Genomic DNA, 21,838 nt, shown 5'->3' with positions numbered 1-21,838 from the left:
ATATTGATAAAGATTTTACACTCACATGATCAAGTTCAGAGATTGATTTTTTGGCTCGAACAGCTTTTATGGCCGGTGTAGTGCTCAACTTTTGAGGTTCTTCATGTACTTTGCCATTATCCTGCAAGTCGTTCTTTTGTACCTAACAGTGAAAGCCCATTATATATATATATATATATATATACTTACGGATTTGAATAATATTGGCAATAACCATTAGCAAATGCAACTCACAACAGGCATCAAAATATTGCACAGTTGAATTTTTAGGGTAAAGTTTTCTTTCAAGAACACTACAACTGGATTTGTCCTGGTCTTAAATAATTTTCTGTTATTGTAACAATTATAATTGAAAGAGCAAACTGCAGTTGTTAAACATTGTTCACACTGCAGGCATTGTGAAATTTTAATCCTCAATACATATCTCTTAATTGTTAAGAACCCCGCTGATTACCTGCGAGTGTCTAAAAAACCCCAAAGGATAACTTGAAACATTGGTTCCTAGTGGTGTATATTTGTTTGGAATAATGTGAGGAACAATGTAAAGCCCAGTGAGGAACTAGTCCAGGCATTGTGTAAACAATTAATAAAGAATATTTATTAAAGTAAAAGAAAGAAAAAACACACAAGACGACTAATATACACTATAACCTTTTCTAAATGAATAACTAAACACACCGTTTTATCTGAAGTTACCTCTTCTTCCAAAAATATACCCATGTTCCCTGAACTCACTGAGACCCCGGGCGGGATCCTTCCCCGAGAGGGGACCAGTCTGGAATCTCACAAAGCTGGTGCGCATGTGCATCTGCGCTGTCATGGAGGTCCTATATGTCTGGTCGCCACAATACATCAATTTCAATGTGGACCGAGCCCACCAGGATGCCCAGACAGCGGGGTTCGCCACCATCACTGAGATGCCACGGATCCAGGGGGTGATGGGATGCATGTCAACCTACGAGCACCTGCAGATGACAGGAATCACCAATCAAAAGAGGTTCCACTCGATGAACGTGCAGTTGGTGTGTGACCACGAGATGCGCATCATGCACGTCTGCACCTAATACCTGGGCAGTGTGCATGATTACTTCATCCTGGCACACTTGATGGTTCGTGGCCACTTCAAGGCACCCCCATCCCCCAAACAGGGGTTATCAATGGTGGGCAGTGAGTGGGGTGTCTGCTGCGGGCGTGGCTGATCTTGCCTACCTGGAGACCACAGACCAACGCGGACACCCACTACAACGACGACCAGGCTGCGACTAGGGGCGTTATCGAGCAGTATTTCGGTATCCTAAAGATGCAGCTCAGGTGTCTGCATCATTTTGGTGGGGCCCTCCAGTATGGCGTTAGGAGAGTCTCTCACAGCGTGGCCTACTGCGTCCTCAACATTGCGCAGCAGAGGGGCAATGCTGGAGTAGGGAGATGAATGACAGCCCTTGTCCGACGAGGAGGATGCGGGGGAGGGCGGGGATGGGCAGGACATGGGGCCCAGGCAGGCATGGGAGACTGAACAACGTGCGCGCCAGGGTCGACTCCCCCGGGATGCTCTAATCACCTCCAGGTTCACCGACTAGGGGGACTGGCCAGGACATCCTATCCCTCCACTCCCTGGCCGGCTACCCTCTCCCGTGAACATCCTCCCTTCGCAACCTCCTCCGTGATCCATACCTGCCTCACAATGGGGTGCGGGCCATGAGATGAAGGATGATGACAGCCCGTTCCTGGATGGGCTCTGGTGCTCCACATCGTTTGACAACGTCTGACTCCTGCCCACGGTAGCAATTTCCTCTGCCCACCTGGGCGATTCCTGCATGCGAGCTGACCATTCCATCACATGGTCTCATCGAATCGCTGAGGTGGCGGGGGTTGGGACACAGGAGCGGAGAGCGCTGGCTGAACTGCAGTTCAGCCCCCCCCCCCCCCCCAAGTGTCCCGTCTGCGGCCGGCCCAGACCAGCCCATCCCTCACACCCTTTTGACGCAGCACCGAGGCAGGTTGTAACATCGTGAACATGTGTTTATTGTGAACATATAAATACAGGTTTGTGCCCTAGCCCCTATTGCTATCTTATGTGCTGCAACTGTACCAACCTAACTGGTGTCTACCTTTCTGGCTTTACAGGCCCTAATGCAAGCCGAGGTGGATTCCCCAAGCATAACATCAGGAGTGGAAGAGGACTGCTGCGATTCTGGAGCGATCATGCCTGGATGGACACGGCTGTTGTTCGGGTTTCCCTGGTGGCATCCTGTCGCTGTGTTCTACCGTTGCCCGTGTGATGTGCCAGGAACAGTAGGGGGAGGCCGAGGCGCTGCGGTGTTCCGGCACCTCCCCTGCGGAAGTCACAGGCACGGGCCCCTTCGCCTCCACTTTCCTCGGGATGCCCATTGGCCCTCGGGCTACTCTATGGGACTGGGGTGCAAACGGAGGCTAACCCCTGAGGCTCCCCTGCCACTTGGCGCTACCAACCCTGGAGGCCCACTCTTGTCTCGACTTGGGTCTCCATGTTCGAGGAAAATTGGAGCACAGGGAGTCGACCACCTCCCTCTGCGACTGTGCCACATCACCCAGTGACTGCACCATCTCCTTCTGGGACTGGGCCACCTCCCTGTGTCTGTGTCACGTTGGCCAGCACCTGGGCAATGCCGCCGATGCTCTCAGTGATGATCCGCTGTGACTGGGCCACGCTCTAGAGCACAGCTGCAATGTCTAGGTGGCTCTGGTACATGGCTGCCTGTGCCAGGGCAGACCTGTCCTGGGCCTTGGCCACCGCCTGCATAGAATACCCCAGGCTTTAGACATCTTGATCCATGGCCGAAACCTTCGCCCCCAAGGCCTCCACCACGGATGCCACCCAGATATCAGGTGGCCTGGGTGATTTTGGCCTGACTGGCATGTATGGTCAGCACCTCCTCCTGCTAATGTATGCGATTGGTCTCCACCAACTGCACCTGCAAGCGCTGGATGCTCGTCGATCACCCCTCCTGCAGTCCCTGGCTCTGTGACTGCATCTCCACAATCAATACGACTGTCCATTCCGGACCCCAAAATCGTTTGGACGGCAGCTAGTCCCTGGGGGTTGGCACGCCTTTCGACCGTCTATTTGCTCGGGGGGGGGGGGGGTTCCTACCTTCACCTGATGTACTGTAGCATGTGTGTGGCGCGCACCAGATATAGTGCCCCAGGAGCCCCTTCACTAAGGTGCCCAACTGAAGTGAGTATCTTTGAGATGGTGGAGGGTGTTGAAGACAGCTGTGACAGAAGGTTGGTGTCTTTCCTGTACTCGAGCTCCAGGGTATCACAGGATGCGGGTCGTGGGCTCCCGTCCGTGTCCATGTTCTCGCTGCACCCCACTTGTGGTTGTGGGACACTAGAAGGGCCTGTGCCATCACCACCATCTCCTGCAAGACACAAGACAAGACGCATGATTGTATAGAGGGCCAGTGAGGGTGGTGGAGAGGGAGGGTATGTGGTGAGGGGGGTGGTGGTGGAGGGGGGATGGTGGGGCAGCAGTGTGGGGTAGTGGTGGGGGGTAGGGTGACACACGTGCCATGCAGAACCGCAACTCAGTGGGGTCTCACTTCCTCACCTGAAATCGACCTCCGCGAGTGCCCTTTCTTCAGGCCCACCGACCACGTCCTGTGCCCTCTGTTCCACTGTGGTTAGGGGCTTCAGGTCCAGGGTCCCCCCTCCAGTATTCACTCTCTCTCAGCGATTGTAAGTGGCCTTCTCCTGGAGGGGGGGGGGGGGGGGAGAGAAGAGACGGGACAGAAAATGCAGTGTTAAGACAGTCCAACGCGTGCAGCCCAGGGAGTTGGTAGCTGGTGACTTTGGTGGCCAGCGCACCCGGCCATGGCAGCCGGTATGGGTTTGGTCGTCCTCCGGGAGTGGGGGAAGGAGGCCATTCGGCCTATCGAGTCTGCACCAGCTCTTGGAAAGAGCACCCTACCCAAGGTCAACACCTCCACCCTATCCCCGTAACCCAGCAACCCCCACCTAACCTTTTTGGACACTAAGGGCAATTTAACATGGCCAATCCACCTAACCTGCACATCTTTGGACTGTGGGAGGAAACCAGAGCACCTAGAGGTGTGGAGTCTGCACGTTCTCCCCGTGTCTGCGTGGGTTTCCTCTGGGTGCTCTGGTTTCCTCACACAGTGCTCTTTCCAAGGGCAGACTCGATAGGCCGAATGGTCTCCTTCTGCACAATAAATTCTATGGTTATGTATGGTAAATCTTAATGTTTAATGCCAGTACCAAGCTTAAAGTCTTTTTTCAATGATGGAATACATCTGTTGGTGAAACTTTTTAATTTCCTTGTGAAATAGCCCACAGGTTTCTCAATGCCAAATTCATCTTCCTGTTGCAACATGGCTCCAACACCAATGCCACTAGCATGCACAGCCAGTTTAAACTGCTTGTCGTAGTTTGGTGTGGCTAACACTGGTTTTGTTGTTAACATAGCTTTTAAATGTTTGAATACCATTTTGCAGTCCTCCGTCCAGTTCAAGTGGTTTTCTTCTTTAAAAGCTCTGAGTGATGCTACCACACTGCTAAAGTTCGGCTTGAACCTTTGATAGAATCTGCTCATTCCCAGAAACCTTAAAATCTCCTTTCTTGTTGTGGGTTCTGGAAAATCCCAAATGGCCTGTATTTTTGCATTTCGCAGGGCCAGTTGGATACGTACCACGATATGTCCCAGATATGAAATTTTAGCGAATTCACTTTTTGCTAGATTCATGACAAGATTGGTTCCTTTCAATCAGTTGGATGGTTGTTTTAAGTGGCGCAGATGTTCTTCCAACTTTGACTGAATACTACTAAATCATCTATGTGTACTGCACAGTGACAGTCCTTGAATAACTTTATTCGGGAGTCTCTGAAAAATTGCAGGTTCTTCATCCTGAACAGCATAACTTTGAATTGGGAGATCTCCTTTGCCCTCTCAGTCAAAGGTATTGCCAATAGCCTTTTAGCCAGTCTATCTTTGTGATGAATTTGGACTGTCCAACTCTTTTCATGCAATCTTCCAAACGTGGAATAGGAAATGAATCCTTCTTGGTGACAGTATTCATTTTCCAGTAGTCTACACAAAGTTTTTCTGAACCATCCGATTTCAGCACTAGTGACAGGGGAGCCCCAATCACTAGAACTCAATTCACTGGAACTCAATTACATAATGTCATTTTGGAGCATATATTCAATTTCTTTCTGTACTTGTGATAAGCTTTCTGTGTTTAACCTATTTGGATGTTCCTTTATCGAATCTGCCCCCCCCCCCCCCCCCCCCCACATCTACATCATGCATTGCTACCTCCATTCTATCTAAATTATCCCCACAAATGCATTTATAGGACTGCAGTAACTCTTTGAATTTACTACGACTCTTATCTGAACATTTTCAGGACTTCCTCATTACCCAAATTAATTTTAGGGAAGTCACTGTCAGAATGTAATCCTTCTGCTTCTCTCTGTTTCATCATTGTGAAGACCTCCTGCTTATCAGTTTTCCCTGCTATGAAACTACGAGACTGTGCTTTCCTATTATCCACTGCTTTCATTTCCTGCTGTGCTGTCTGACAGATTTGTTTTGAGTTGCAGTCACCCTGTTGTAATTCCAGCAGTCTCTTTGAATTAAAAACAACTGTCTCCTTTATCTGTTTCATCTTCATTCAACTGGCTAAAGATCGTATCAGATAACCTGATCTCATTTGTCTCATCCTGTGCTCACAACTCCTCCCTCTTTTGTCTTATCTGATGGGTCTGTCATCTCATCACTGCACAATCAGGAAACACCCCAGGAGGTTCAGTTTGCCATTTCTCTGTAGCTGGGTTTTCTATCAGCTGTTCAACCACAGTAGGCATCTATTATCCGTGATCATGCTATATCATTCCCTAGAATGAAGTGAATCCGTGCAATGGACAATGTTTCTTATATTCCTACAACCACTTCTCCAGTCTTCGAGCTACTTCTAAAGTTTATTTTTTACCAAAGGAATTATTCTTGTTTTGCCATGAATGCTGCTGATCAGAACCTCTTCATTCAATATCCCTTCTGGACAACTAATTTTTTAGACTGCAACATTAGGGATTGACTTGCGCCTATATCTCTTCAGATTTTAATATCTTTCCCCATTCTAGTCTGTCTTCATCCTTAAACACTTCAGCAGCCTGCGGGCCACTCTGCCTCTGTATCATTTGTGCACACATTTCCCTTCCTATGGTTTGCTCCTTACCTCTGTGTATAAATCCTACCTGCTTCTCCTGTTCTCCAGCCTCTGGTTTGTCCTCAGCACTATCTGTTTAGTTTCAACCACTCCCTCTCTTGTTTGACTGTCCTTTCTTGCACCTTCCCATTTCCTATCTTCCTCAAATTTAAAAGAGTGTCGAATGAAAGACTTTGACCTATGGATTAACTCATAATCGTCATCAAGTTCCGTAGTGTGTCTTGTAGTTTTAACTCGTTGTTCCTCCACATGAGTCGTTGTAGGTAACAAGTCTTGAAATTCTTCTAACAGAATTACTTCTCTAAGGGCTTCTTAAGTTTCTGCTATTTTAAAGCTCTCACCCACCTATTAAAATTACTTTGTTTAACCCTCTCAAAATCAATTTATCTGTCAAGACTTTTTTTTTATATTTTGAAGTAAGCCTCTGGGACTAACACATAAGCACTCATTATAGCTCTCTTCACCATCTCATATTCCCCAGATGTTTCCTCTGACAAAGATGCACAGACTTCACTCGCCTTATCTGCAAGTTTACTTTGTAAAAGCAACGTCCAAAAATCTTGTGACGTTTAGTTATTTTCTCAAATGTGTTAAAAAAAAATGCCTTGATGTCCCTGAAATCAAATTTTGGAAGTGCCTGTACAATTCTATACATCTCCCCACTAAGTTCATGTCTAGAACTACTTTCATTTTCCAGCTCCATTGTTCCAGTTGCAATTTGCTGCATTTTAATTTGATGTTCTCCCGCTTGATCCCTTTCTCTTTCTGCCATTGCTAACTTCTGCATTTCCACCTGCCTTTGGAATGCTCTCCTTTCTCTCCTTCTAACATTTCTAATTTAGTTTACCCCATAACGTTCCTTTTGCTTTGCTTAATAAGATTTAAAACATAAATGTCTGATTGAGATCGTCAAACATGATCAACATTACAAGATAAATCAATGAAAACATCACCTAAAGGAGTCTTAGGTGCAATTAACCATATGGCATCTTGTGCTCATGCACACACTCCTACACCCACCCATCAAAATTACATTGCAAATAAAACACATTGCCCTGGCTGTCAGGCCATCGTAATGGAGGAATAACCCCTCAACAGGATGGCCTGTGGTCACGGCTGTGGCTTTTGCATCCCAGCAGGTCCAATCTGTGACAATGGAGAGGAGGTGTTGATGGCCTCCCGGTCCACCATTGGCAGGGCCTCCTGCAGTTCAATTCTGGGCTCCCAACCTCGGCAGGGAGCAAATCTTCCATTGGGAAGATCCTGGCGGTGCCAAAGCGTTTCCCCAACCGGCCCATTAATAAGCATAATTGGCTACCTGCCACTGCAGGTGGGTAGTTTCTGCAGCATTGAACCAGTCTCTAGCAAGATCACTCAAGAGGTATGAACTTGTCCGGAAGCCAATCCGATTAGCTATGCTCCAACATCGCTCCCAGTCCCACCTCCATGTAACCAGGAAAGCCCAATGCATCCCAGATTAAGGTGAAAACACAAACATTTAACGAATTGCATAATAAAAATTCCTCAGTTAAACCAAGAACACCTTCAGGAAAGTTGAATACCTATGGATTGTTTAGTGATGTTAAGTTCTCTATTCTTTAGATTGGAGCACAACATCTGGAAGTAATGAGTATTAAGGAAGGAAGAGGGGAAAATAGTTCAAGTGATATATTGCAGACTACTGACCAGCACTTTTCTAAGTTTTGTCCTTTTGCCTGACACATCCAGCTCTGCTGCCTTTGCTACCAACTGCTTTATCTAAAAGAAGAGTATTTGTAAGACAAGTAATAATAATAATAATCTTTCTTAGTGCCACAAGTAGGTTTACAATAACACTGCAATTAAGTTACTGTGAAAATCCTCTAGTCGTCACACTACAGCGCCTGTTTGGGTACACTGAGGGAAAATTCAGAATTTCCAATTCACCTAGCAAGCATGTCTTTCGGGACTTGTGGGAGGAAACCGGAGCACATGGAGGAACCCACGCAGACACGGAGAGAATGTGAAGACTCCGCACAGACAGTGACCCAAGCTGGGATTCGAACCCGGATCCCTGGCGCTGTGAAACAGTGCTAACCACTGTGCTACAAAGTTTATATTACAGTACACAAAGGTTTGGAGTTTGCACTCAGCAGCGAAGGAATGGCTTTGCTGTTCACCTCAAATATAGTTGCCCAGAGACTTTTCATATGTTGGTCAATAGGGATTTTTCCGAATCCGGTGTCTAATCCAGGGCACTGTCCTCTGCGGAGTTTTTATAGCATATATAAGCAACTGCAAAGCTGATCAACTGATCAGATTCAAGTATCCTCACTGAGACATGCAGATGTTAAACCAGAAAACGAAAAACAGTAACTATAAATTACAAGTTATTTTACAGGAAATTAGATAAACTTTATTTGAAAAATGTATTTGAATTTCTATTTTTCTAAAATGGTGCAACATTAACTTTCTTCTGAGGGAATGAGACCATACATATGTGAAATATTTTTTCAGGGCCAGAGAATGTTTCAGCAATAATGATCACATATTATGCTGTTAAAAATTAATTTGGGGAGAAAATAATTCGCTAGAAGTGGCACCACATGAATGAATTTTGTCAATTACTTCTTAATGCACTAGCCCTAACATCTTCAGCTGGTTTTAGTAGGTTTAATGCATAAATAGCCCAACTTCATGTCATTATAGTGATTACAGTGGAGGTCTACAGGTGAGGACTGCAACAGTGCACTCATTGAAGGAACAGGGTATCTCTAACAGCCAATTCTGGATTTCCAAGTTTAACTGGATGCTAGTTGCTGCTATCCTCACCGTCATTATTGTAGCAAAATATGGGCTGTTGATAAAATGTAACAATTGAAAGATCAAATGAGTTGTAGCTAAAAATATTATCTACAATAGATTAAATTACTGTGTTGGAGTTGTACTTTTTATGCAAACATTTTTTGCACTATCACCAAGTCACAATCTATGTTATGTATAATTGTATAACTGCCCAAGTACATAACCATTGAGGGACTTACAATTATTCACCACCTTATTGCACATTTAAGAAATGTCTCAAAGCAATTCACATAATTAGTAAATTTAAAGTGTGACTATGTTTCTATGTAGGCAAACATAACAGCCAATTTGTATTATTGTGTTAGTTGAAGGAGGAATGTTAGTCATGACTATGGGAAAATTCCCTTCACTACCTTAGAGTGGCTGATACAAACAATGGGGAAACATTTTAATACTCAGTACTGACAACTCTTATTTCAATCAACACAATATAGGCTTGCTTTATTTTTAATTTTTAAAAAAATGAAAGTTTCCATTTGCCTGCGTGACTTCCAAATTATTTATCTGAATTTCTTAAACTAAGGCAAAAATAACAATACCTCTTTCTCCGACTCACTGAATGATTGCTCGTTAGTTACACTTCTCTGAAGTTCAGAATGAGCTGCCAAAATATGAAAAACACCAAAAGATTTGTTACAGACTGTGGTGATATGCATCACTGTAAATATACAAGGGGTTAATGTAGATACACTAGAACTAAATAAACACTAGAGGGAGCACCAGAGACATCATGACACACAGACATTCAACCAATAGGTCAGTATGATAGGACACGACCAATGGGCAGTCAAGACACACCCAGAGGTGATACTGCCACAAGGGGGCAACCCATATGAAAGGACAGGGCACACATGCTCTTTCTCTTTCCATAGGCGACACTTAGAGAGACGGGGCAGATCAGGAAGCATCACACCCACCGCATGGATTCGAGCAGACTAGTTAGTTAGATTGAGTTACTATAGTAAGATCAGCAGGAGAGTCGAACTCAAGGAGGAGAATTGTTAACTGTTCAATAAATGTGTTAAACCTATCTCCAAGTCTGAACCTTCATTTGTCAGAGTATACATCAAGGAAGCAGCTTATGCTACATGAAGAAGCATAACACAACATGGTACCAGTTAGTGCTTGTTGAATCTCTATAGTTCAACTCAACAAATTCGTGACTGCCAGTAACAGGACCCAGGCAAGATGTTCGAGACTCCGGTTCCACAGCAGCTCAGGTGCCATGGCAATCTAAGTGGAAACTGGCGTGCGTTCATGCAGAGATTCGAGATCTACCTGGTAGTGTCCAACCTAGATGGCATGGCGGATGCAGAGAAAATAAAGCTTCTGCTCATTATTGCAGGTGCAAGTGCAGCAGAAATCTTCAAGACCTTTAAGTACTCCAAAGGGCAAGACAAGAGAGACTTCCAGACAGTCCTGGACAAGTTTCAAGAATACTGCGAGGAAACCACAAGAGAGAACGGTAAACGAGATGCCAATACTCACCACGAGGCGAAGGTAGGCCTGCAAATGCAGAAAACGGCAGTTTTGATTGGCAGTCATCTTGAGAAAGGAGTTGCACATGCGCAGTTCCCCAGAAGACGAGAACCGGCAAAACAGTGTTTTGCGCATGCGCGAGAAGCCGTGCATGCACAGTTGCGCAAAGAAAAGGAAGGTCCATTTGCGCAAAGAGCGCAAAGTAAAGGAAAAGCGATCTGCGCATGCGTGATCCATTCCTACGCTCTACGTCACCAGCGTCGAGACATCAGAGGCCCCGGACCAGGCCCACTTAAAGGGGAAATGTCCCAAAATAGTGAAAAAAAAATTTAAAGTCGGAAATCACCAATTCTTTTACCTGGAACGACAGCACAATGCCTGAACTTCGACCAGTCGCTGAAAGTAACCTCCGCAGAACCCTGCAACAAGCAGTTAGCACCGCCCAAAGAGATGATTTAGTCCTTGAAGACTACGACTCAGACGTTGATTATTTCTTTGGCCATCGCGAGCACAATGACAGCTCCGACACAAAAAGTGATGATATGGTCCTTGAAGACTACGACTTGGAAGATGATTTCATCATTGGACGTGGCGACCTCAGTACCAAATCCGAACCGCAACGAGATGTGTTGTACAGTGAAGAATCCGACACAGACATGGACGAGTTCTTCGGATTTGAGGATCCTCAGCCCAGCACAGACGTCATCCTAACCCAGAAGTACAGGATTCTGCTGCGGCCTGACACCAAGAGACAGAGAGCGGTACAAGCCCACAGAGAGCGGCCTGACGCCAAGAGTCAGAGAGCTGTACAAGCCCACAAAGTGCGGCCTGACGCCAAGAGACAGAGAGAGGCACAAGCCCACAGAAAGCGGCCAGACGCCAAGAGACAGAGAGAGATCCAAGCCGACAGAGAGGGCCTGACACCACACCAGTGGTCCACCCACCACGAACAGTGCTCCACGCACCACGAAGAGTCCCCGACTCCACACAGAGAGTGGTCCACGCACCACGAAGAGTCCCCGACTCTGCACAGAAAGCGATGACAGATTCCACAGCCAGACCACTGCACATCTCCTCACAGAAAACACAGAAAGACTCCACAGCGAGACCCTACTGCATGAATCCGTTGAGAGCGCACAGATCGACTCCACAGCGAGACCACTGCATGATTCCACACAGGGAACGATGCCAGACTCCACAGAGAGCGCGATACAAGCCTCCACAGCGAACTCGTTGACAGACTCCACGATGGAAGCAACGCAAGACTCCAGAGCGCAGTCCTTGCATGAACAAGACCATGAAAGTCTAGCAATCTCATCTGAGCAACCAGCAGCAGACGATGCAAGTCTGCCATGCTCAAGTGCACAGCAAGGTAACTATGACAGTCTACCACGCTCAAGTGAACAGCAAGAAGACTATGACAGTCTACCACGCTCACGTGAACAACAAAGCGACTATGACAGTCCACCCAGATTGTTTGAGCCACCAGAAGAAGACTCTGACAGTCTACCCAGCTCAATTAACTGACATGAAGACACAGAAGGTCTTCCCATTGTATGTGCGACAAGTGACAAAGGCATCGCAATTCCCATATAGGATGTGCGACATGACAGCGAGACTGAATGTTCTCCGCTAGTACGTACAGAGGCACTCGACAATCAAAGTGAGGCTACTAGTGACTCCAGTGACACCACGTTAATTCAAACCTCATCCACTCGAGCCTCTCCACAAGAAAATGCATTCCTGAACGTTTTGACTCCGGGGAGCATCAAGACACCTCAGATGATTCAAGTGACACCTCAGATGATTCAAGTGAAACTGAAATTACTCCGGACGGGGAGTGTCGACAAGCCAAAGATGATACTAGTGAACCGGACAGGACTCCAGACGGGGAGCGCCGAGGAATTAGAGATGGCACGCTCAATGAAACAGCAGATGCCACAAAGGACACTGACACAAGTAACTTTGTGAAGGACTCAAATTCTCCACTCGGTGTGGTCATTGAGCGCAACAAACACAACAACAAACCCTACAAAATCAACAGCAAAGACAACAACAAGGAGCATACCAAAGACACCAACATCAACAACAAGCATGACGAAACCAACAACACTGGAACGACTGGTACGAAATGGTACAACTCTGCAAATGCAGGACAATGTAACGGCACAGCTCCTAACACAGGCAAGCGTACAGCCATACCATGGCATGACAGCAAATCTCACCGATTCAAGTTTGCTCCACTACAAACAAGCAAACCAGCTTTCAAGGCAGAGGAGTTTGCTCCACTACGAAGAAGCAAACCAGCTTTCAGGGAAGATGACATACTGCATCAATATCGCAATCGCAAGAAACAGTCCAGGTTGGACGACACAGATTACATACTACATCGCTACCACAAGCATCCCAAAAAAAAAGAGTCCAAATCAGACAACAAAGTGATTTGATCACTTCTTGGTTCCTTAAGCACAGGGACACTGACGGCGTTCACACGGGAATGACGACATCAACATCGACACTTCCACAACAGCACAAGAAAGCCACTCGACCATATTCATTCATGAACTTTGGACTCATATATATTATTTGATATTGTGTAATCATCACGGTCATCATGATTTGTACATGTCATCACTTATCTACCTGTTTGGTTCAATTTTCTTTAACACTGTACAGAAAATATGTAACACGAAAAAAGGGATGTGGTGATATGCATCACTGTAAATATACAAGGGGTTAATGTAGATACACTAGAACTAAATAAACACTAGAGGGAGCACCAGAGACATCATGACACACAGACATTCAACCAATAGGTCAGTATGATAGGACACGATCAATGGGCAGTCAAGACACACCCAGAGGTGACACTACCACAAGGGGGCAACCCATATAAAAGGACAGGGCACACATGCACTTTCTCTTTCCATAGGAGACACTCAGAGAGACAGGGGCAGATCAGGAAGCATCACACCCACCGCATGGATTAGAGCAGACTGGTTAGTTAGATTAAGTTACTATAGTAAGATCAGCAGGAGAGTCGAATTCAAGTAGGAGAATTGTTAACTGTTCAATAAATGTGTTAAACCTATCTCCAAGTCTGAACCTTCCTTTGTCAGAGTATACATCAAGGAAGCAGCTTATGCTACATGAAGAAGCATAACACAATACAGACTAGGAAGAGAGGCCCCCAATTCCCTCCCTAATACTGCCCATAATCACTGCGGAGAGGGGGATAAGTATGTACCATGGGGAGGCAATGGCATACTGGTGTTGTTGCTGGGCTCGTAATCCAGAGACCCGGGATAATGCTCTGGCGACCCAGGTTCGAGTCCCACCACTGCAGATGGTGAATTCTGAATTCAATAAAAATCTGGAATTTAAAACAAATCGACTTCAAAATAAAACAACCATGCAACCATTGATGATTGTCGTAAAAAACAAATATGGTTCACTAATGTCCTTCAGGGAAAGAATACTGCCATCCTTACCTTGTCTGGCCTACATGTGACTCCAGATCCACAGAAATATTGACTCTTAAATGCCCTTTGAAATGTCCCAGCATGCCACTCAATTCATAGGCACTTGGGGATGGACAATAAATGCTGGCCCAGCCAGTGACATCCACATCCCACAAATTTTTTTTCAAAATGATCATTAATCCTTAGAGTATGGGTGGTTAATTTAGGGCATGTTAAATTCACATAACATGTTAAATTAATGCTGGGACCTCGTTATAATCAGTCAGGAGTGCAGCCACTGTGACCCATTGGCTGAACTACTTTTTGGGTGGGGATGGAAATTAGGCATCTTTGAAGACACAATGGCATCCTGCATTCTTAATGGGAGGTGCACTCTTGATGCAAAGTCAAGGGAAACACTTCTGAACTGAGAAATAGGTGCTAAATCTGCAAATTGTGCCCTCTAGATTCTCAGATGTTGCTTTTAAGACTTGTGATCCAGACAGTGGACCAGGGGAGGGATATCCTGTTATTGCCAGATAGAATAAAACCCTCCAGGCAATATCTGCATTACCCTCAGAACAGATTTCAGAGGGGGTCAATGCTTGGAGCTTAGCTCCAAGGATGTAACAATAAATGTATTGCTACAAAATGTTCAATGACCTCATCCGCGTTGTCAGGTAAGAAAACTGCTCTTTTACTTTCTACACACATCCCCACCACCTCCAACCTCACTACTCACTTGTCTTATAATCACAAGCTCATCATTTTTGCTTTCTTAACTTCTCCACACCTCCACGGCAGTTACTAATATGCTTCCCTCTTTCATGCAAAAGAAGGTTGCGCTCAATTCCAGGTAGAAGACAGCCAGTGGAGTCATCTGCACACCCTCTCCCCATCAAAGATTGCATGAAAGCACGCTGACTATTATGGTTAGGGGTAGAATCCTAGCCATTGCGACATACAATGCTGGACGACAGTTTATGCAGGGTATCTTCACATTTTATCCTCGTTTTCTCCTCTTTCTTTTATTTTACACTGCATGACAAGCTGAAGTTTCTTTCATCAACCGTTCATCTCCCCTTTGTACTAAAAGTTAACCCACGTCCCCTTCTGAGAGAATTTGTGAGTTGAAGAGAAGTGCAGCCTTCCTAATGTTGCTAACTTTTGGTTGGCTCTTAAATCGTAATTTGCTCTGTTTGTTTAACCTTCGCTCTAGAGTCGCCAGGTATCTTTATGATACCGCCACGAGGTTCAAGTTCAAGTAATGATCAATAACTCAACACACCAATTAGTAGGATTCAAATCAAAACACATTTATTATACACAGTAAATCACTACTCATGCATAAACTCTACTTTCTAGGCTATTCCCATCACTAAAAGGCCTATTACTTAGCTTCAGACTGGCCCACCAGGTCAGGGGAACAAATGGCCTTTCGCTCAGGTCCTGAGTCTGCAGGATTCAAAAGCTGGTATGGACTGGTAGCTAGGTGCACCTATCTCGTAGCAAGCATTGACTTGAGACTTACTTGGTTGGCGGCAGCTGAGACAGGTCACTCTCACGGGTTGATTCAAGTTGCTGAGTGACCCTGCCAAAGAAGGACGATTTGAACTTGGGGGCTTTACTTTATAGTCCCCAGGGGCTTCCCTCCCTTCGGGGCGGACCCAGTACCAGGTTCCAAGTGATTGGACTACTTTCTGATCACTTGGATCGATTTCTCCAATACTGGAGTTGTTCCCTGATCGTTGGGTGGTCCCTAAATGTCCGTTGGCCTCCCTTTGTCTTGGCTCCTGCTGGTGCCGAGGAGTCTGGCTTGGCTTTATTCACCTTAACTGTTGCGATTGTGCCTTGGAATCGCTCATTACTATGCAGATGGCTGCTGGTTTCAGTGCTGTCTGGTTCCTTACAGGTTTCAATACACATGATTTCTGGATTTGCTAGTCTTTGCCTGTGTTGGCTGAATTTCCCTTCAGCCTTTGCGGTTCTCCATTTCAAGTCGGGAAGTGGCCAACTCAGGTGGCTACACTAATGATGTACCATCACTCAATTTGGCAAACTTATTTAAATATATGAATTTCACATTTAAATAGTTCTGGGATGTACCCTGAATACCTACAGAGCAGCTTAATCATTCTGGTGCACCTCCAGCTCCAAATGAGTGTGTGCACCATGCCCTCCATATTGATAGTTAAGCACCTATTTTATATTTGAAAAGCAGATGTATCACCAATGACATTTTGGGCCATTTTTAATTCCTACTAGCATTCACAGTTCTTGATTGCATTAAACAACAAACTTTCTGAAATTTTCTGTAGCTTAGGAAATTAGAGATTACACCACCATTCATACATTCGTTCACGCGGTAGAAGTGATCATACCTGTAATATTTTGGTAGAATGGAGTATCTTCTTTTACAGTATTTCTTACCTGTACCAAGACAAACAAAACACAGTTAAGACACTGACTGCAACATGTCAAAATATAATAGCAATGATGTATAATTGTGGTATCTTGAACACCATCCCTGCAAGCTAGGAGGGTCTGGTACTGCTCTTGCTCTGGCCAAGCAACAGAAACAATTTTGATGAGAAAAAATCATAAGCAGCTAGTTAGCTTTGGCACTCACATTTGGGGTGTAGTTGACTTCCTCTAATCCCTGGAGTGAGGTTTCGGTTTCCTCATTTAGCATGTTCTCTTTTTCCAGCTGTTCCATTGTCTCTTTCTCTGTGGTGACACGCACTTTCATCATATGGAATGGAGTAGGCACATCACCAACTTTAAAATGGACTGGGGTTCCTTCGAACCACACAGCATCGCACTCGCCTTGTTTAAATCCTGGTGGCTGGTATTCAGGAGGTGTCACTGCCAAGTAGAAAATAGAAGGATTAGGATTTTTAAAAATCAATATTTATTTAAAACATTTAAAATAAAGATTAAAGTGCAGGGCAGTACTTCAGAAATTCTAATTTTTGTTTATTTACCAAATCAGCCATATCCTAACTGGTTTGCAAAACAGAATGGGTTACGTCCCCTCCTATTTCTCACCAAATACAGATGCTCATCATAGAATTCATAGAGTTTACAGTGCAGAAGGAGGCCATTCGGCCTATTGAGTCTGCACCAGCTCTTGGAAAGAGCACCCTACCCAAGCCCACAGCTCCACCCTATCCCATAACCCAGTAACCCTACCCAACACTAAGGGTAATTTTGGACACTAAGGGCAATTTAGCATAGTCAATCCACCTAACCTGCATATCTTTGGACTGTGGGAGGAAACCGGAGCACCCGGAGGAAACCCACGCACACACGGGAAGAACATGCAGACTCCACTCAGACAGTGACCCAAGCCGGGAATCGAACCTGGGATCCCGGAGCTGTGAAGTAATTGTGCTAACCACTATGCTGCCATGCTGCCCCTACTATGCTGCCATGCTGCCCACTTGAATTTACCACTTGAATTTACCCAGAAACCATTTGATGCTTGTACTGCACTTGCTGAGAACAAAAACAGTATAAGATCTTAAGTTTGTTTTCCAGTAATTCTAAAGAATCATGATAAAAATTACAGGAAAAGAAAGATATGATGTAAATCTGAAATAAATACAGAAAGTGTTGGAAAAGTCAGCATTTGTTAAGAGAAATACAGGACATGATGTTTTAGCTAGGTTATCAGAATTAAACCACTGATTAATGATGACTGAATAAGTTACACAGAATTTTTAATGCCTGGTGTTCTGGGATATTTTGGGGGATTAAAGTGCCCACAAGGATGACAATATAACTCTAAGGTTCCAGTATCAACATACATCCTTGATCCTGAACTGCCTTAGCTTTCTTATTATCTCATAGCACCTGTGTGCTGGTAACATTTGAAAGCACTCAAAATTTTTTTTTAAGACAATTATTTTTCCAGTCAGTCTACTAGCGCTGATGGACCACACGGCGTCATCGGGCAAAGCGAAGGGTGAAGGGGTTTGCCTCCTCATCAACTCCTCCTGATGCTCGGACATGGCGACCCTGCCGGACTATTGCTCCCCGGACCTGGAATACCTGACTGTGAAGTGCCGCCCATACTACCTTCCACCGGAGTTCACTTCTGCCATCATCATGGTGATCGACATCCCATCCCAGGCAGAAGTGAAGATTGCGCAAGGTGAATTGAACATCGCTATAAATAACAGTTAAACAGAATACCTGGAGGTTTGTTCATCATGGCCGGGGACTTCAACCAGGCCAACTTCAAGAGTGTACTGCCAAAATTCCAACACGTCTCCAGTCCCACCAGAGGTGTCAACATCCTTGACCACTGCTACACAACCATCAAGGGTGGCTACTGATCCATCCCCCGACTGCACTTTGGAAATTCAGACCATAGAATGGTGCTCCTTCTCCCGGCATACAAGCAGAAATTTAAGCAGGAGAATTTGGTTAAGATCATGCAATACTGGTTCGAGGCAACAGAAGAGCTCTTACGTGACTGCTTGGAGTCAGTGGACTGGTCCACATTCAAGAAATCAGTGGCCAACCTATGCGAATGCCACCACCGTCACAAACTTAATCAGCAAGTGTGTAGAAGATTGCATGCCAAAGAAGGAAGTACATACATTCCCCAACCAGAAACCATGGTTTACTTGGGCGATTCATTCCCCACTGAAGGCCAGGTCTGCGACGTTCAAGACAGGCGACCCTAACCTATACAAGAAATCCAGGTGCGACTTCCGTAAAACCATCAAGGATACCAAGCGACAATACCAGACTAAGCTAGAGTCACAGGCTAACGAAGCGGACTCTCGTCGGTTGTGGCAAGGCCTAAACAACAAAACGGGCTATAAAGCAAAGTCTAGTAGAATCTCTGCCAGCAGCGCACCCCTCCCCGATGAACTCAATGCATTCTATGCTCGTTTCGAGCAGGAAACCATCAAACCGTTGTCAACTGCCCCAGCAGCCTCAAACACATCCATACCTACCGTCACAGCTTCCAAAGTCAGATCAGTCTTCTTGAAAGTGAACCCTCGGAAAGCAACGGGTCCTGACGGATTCCCTGCGCGTGCATTGAGATTCTGTGCGGACCAACTAACGGGTGTGTTCGCGGACATCTTCAACCTCTCCTTACTTCGTTCTGAGGTTCCCACCTGCTTCAAGAAGACCACCATCATACCGGCACCAAAGAACCACCAGGCAACATGCCTCAATGACTACTGCCCGGTGGCCTTGACATCTATCATCATGAACGGCTTTGAGAGGTTGGTCATGAGACACAGCAATTTTAAACTTCCAGACTACGATGATTCACTGCAATTCGCATACCGCCATAACCGGTCCACAGCAGACGCCATCTCCCTGGCCCTACACTCATCCCTGGAGCATCTCGACAACAAGGGCTGCTACATCAGACTCCTTTCATTGACTACAGATCCACCTCCAACACCATAATCCCAGCCAAATTCATAGCAAAACTCCAAAACCTAGGACTTGGCTACTCCCTCTGCAACTGGATCCTCGACTTCCTGACCCATAAACCACAATCAGTAAGTATAAACAACAACGTCTCTACAATTGTCCTCAATACCGGGGCCCCGCAAGGCTGCATACTTAGCCCCCTACTATACTCCCTATACACACACACAACTGTGAGGCAAAATTTGGCTCGAATTCCATCTACAAGTTTGCTGATGACACGACCGTAGTGGGTCGGATCTTGACAACAATGAGTCAGAGTACAAGAGGGAGATAGAGAACCTAGTGGCGTGGTGTAACGACAACAATCTCTGCCTCAACGTCAACAAAACAAAGGAGCTGGTCATTGACTTCAGGAAGCAAAGTATCGTGCACACCCGTCTGCATCAATGGTGCCGAGAAGGAGATGGTTGACAGCTTCAAATTCCTAGGTGTGCACATCACCAACAATATGTCCTGGTCCACTCACGTTGACGCTACGGCCAAGAAAGCACAGTAGCGCCTATACTTCCTCAGGAAACTAAGGAAATTCGACATGTCCACATTGACTCTTATCAATTTTTACAGATGCGCCATAGAAAGCATCCCATCTGGCTGCATCACAGCCTGGTATGGCAATTGCTCGGCCCAAGACCGCAAGAAACTACAAAGAGTCGTGAACACAGCCCAGTCCATCACGCGAAACCGCCTCCTATCCATTGACTCTATCTACACCTCCAGCTGCCTTGGGAAAGCTGGCAGCATAATCAAAGACCCCTCCCACCTGGGTTATTCTCTCTTCCAATCTCTTCCATTGGGCAGGACATACAAAAGTCTGAGAACGCGCACTAAGATTCAAAAAAGCTTCTTCCCCACTGTTACCAGACTCCTGGTTGACCCTCTTACCGACTGAACTGATCTCTTCCCACATCTTCTCTCCTGAGTCGTACTATACTCCGCATGCTTCACCCGCTGCCTGGCAAAGGAATATGACTCAGGACATCTGCATTGGTTATTTGCGACCCTGGATGTTGTTCATTGGTGTACACAAAAGCCGACAAGAACACCAACCAACGCTGTATCCAGGCCGAAACTTGATTATATCACTTTATCTTCCATGAATAAACCCAACTGTGGCTTGTGATCTGCCACTAAAATGAAGTATCTACCATATAGATACTGGTGGAATCTTTTGATACCACAGATGACTGCTAGGCCTCTGTCTCGATTTGTGAATAGTTCTTCTCCTCGTCTGTGAGGGTTCTGGATGCACATCCCACAAGTCTCTCCGACCCATCATCCATGCTGTGGGATAAAACTGCCCCAACGCCATATGAGGATGCATCATATGTCAGTATTATCTTCTTGGTGGGGTTGAAGTGCCACCAGCAAACACGACAGCTGCAACAACTGCTTGACCTGGCTAAATGCCTCTGTAGGTGCCTTCGAGACCCATTTCTGGCATTTCTTTGATAATGTATGGATTCGACCTAACATCGTTGACAGGTTTGGGAGGAACCACCCATAATAGTTAACCATCCCCAGAAAGGATTTGAGTACCGAGGTATTCCTCGGGACCGGTGCCTCCTTGGTTGCTTTCACCCTGTCCTCCAGGGGTGCAACCCCTGTGCATCCACGTGATAATCCAGGCAAGCCACCTCATTTACCTGGAAGGTGCACTTCTCTCGCTTCCTGGAATTTCCTTAATACCTCTTCCATATTCGGCCAGTGTTCATCTTCTGTAGGTCCTGTTACTAATACATCATCCAAGCACACAAGGACACGCAGCAAGCCTTTCAGTAAACTCTTCTTGGTTCTTTGGAATATAGCACATGCTGATGAAACTCCAAAGGCAAGCATGTGTACTGGTACAACTACTTATGGTTTTTTATGGTCACATATTCCTTCAAGGCATTGTCCAGCACCAGCTGCTGGTAGGCATGACTCATGTCTAAGATCCAAATGGTTTTATCCAGTTTCACTACTGGCACAATGGGTGCTGCCCATTCTGCAAATTGTATTGGTTAAATGATGCCTAAGTCTTCCAGCCTTTCCAACTCTGTTTCGATCTTCTCCAATAACACATAGGACACAGGTCTATCCTGAAAAATCTTGCGTGGCTTCCAGGTTTACATGAATTCTTGCCTTGAATCCTTTTATTTTTCCCCAGTTCTTCATGGAAAACATCTTAGTGCTTGCTGATGATCTTGATGCTAAAAATATCTAGCCAATTTAATTTGATCTCCTGGAGCCAGTCACGTCCCATTGAGCTTGGTTTCTGACCAGCTACCTTGACTAAAGGTAACTGAGCAGATTGCTGTTGATAGCTCACTGGGTATTCATTGTGCCTATTATCTTTAGTGCCTACCCCATATGTGTCGACAGCCT

The 21,838-nt window shown here is 45.7% G+C and overlaps 1 protein-coding gene across 4 annotated transcripts in view; it reads right to left on the bottom strand.

Annotated features, from left to right (window-relative positions):
• LOC140426254 (HORMA domain-containing protein 1-like) overlaps positions 1 to 21,838 on the bottom strand; it is a 128,860-nt gene that overhangs the window by 17,014 nt on the left and 90,008 nt on the right. For all 4 annotated transcript variants that reach the window (XM_072510777.1, XM_072510778.1, XM_072510776.1 and 1 more), the window contains 5 exons: positions 16,641 to 16,876; positions 16,393 to 16,441; positions 9,611 to 9,672; positions 7,914 to 7,985; positions 26 to 142 (listed from right to left, as the gene is read on the bottom strand). In XM_072510777.1, the coding sequence (XP_072366878.1) occupies positions 26 to 142; positions 7,914 to 7,985; positions 9,611 to 9,672; positions 16,393 to 16,441; positions 16,641 to 16,876 (536 nt within the window). The remainder of the gene's footprint in view (positions 1 to 25; positions 143 to 7,913; positions 7,986 to 9,610; positions 9,673 to 16,392; positions 16,442 to 16,640; positions 16,877 to 21,838) is intronic.

This window comes from Scyliorhinus torazame, chromosome 7 (assembly GCF_047496885.1).
Source record: "Scyliorhinus torazame isolate Kashiwa2021f chromosome 7, sScyTor2.1, whole genome shotgun sequence".
NCBI classification, from domain to species: Eukaryota; Metazoa; Chordata; class Chondrichthyes; order Carcharhiniformes; family Scyliorhinidae; genus Scyliorhinus; species Scyliorhinus torazame.
This window is presented reverse-complemented; position numbering and strand designations above follow the sequence as displayed.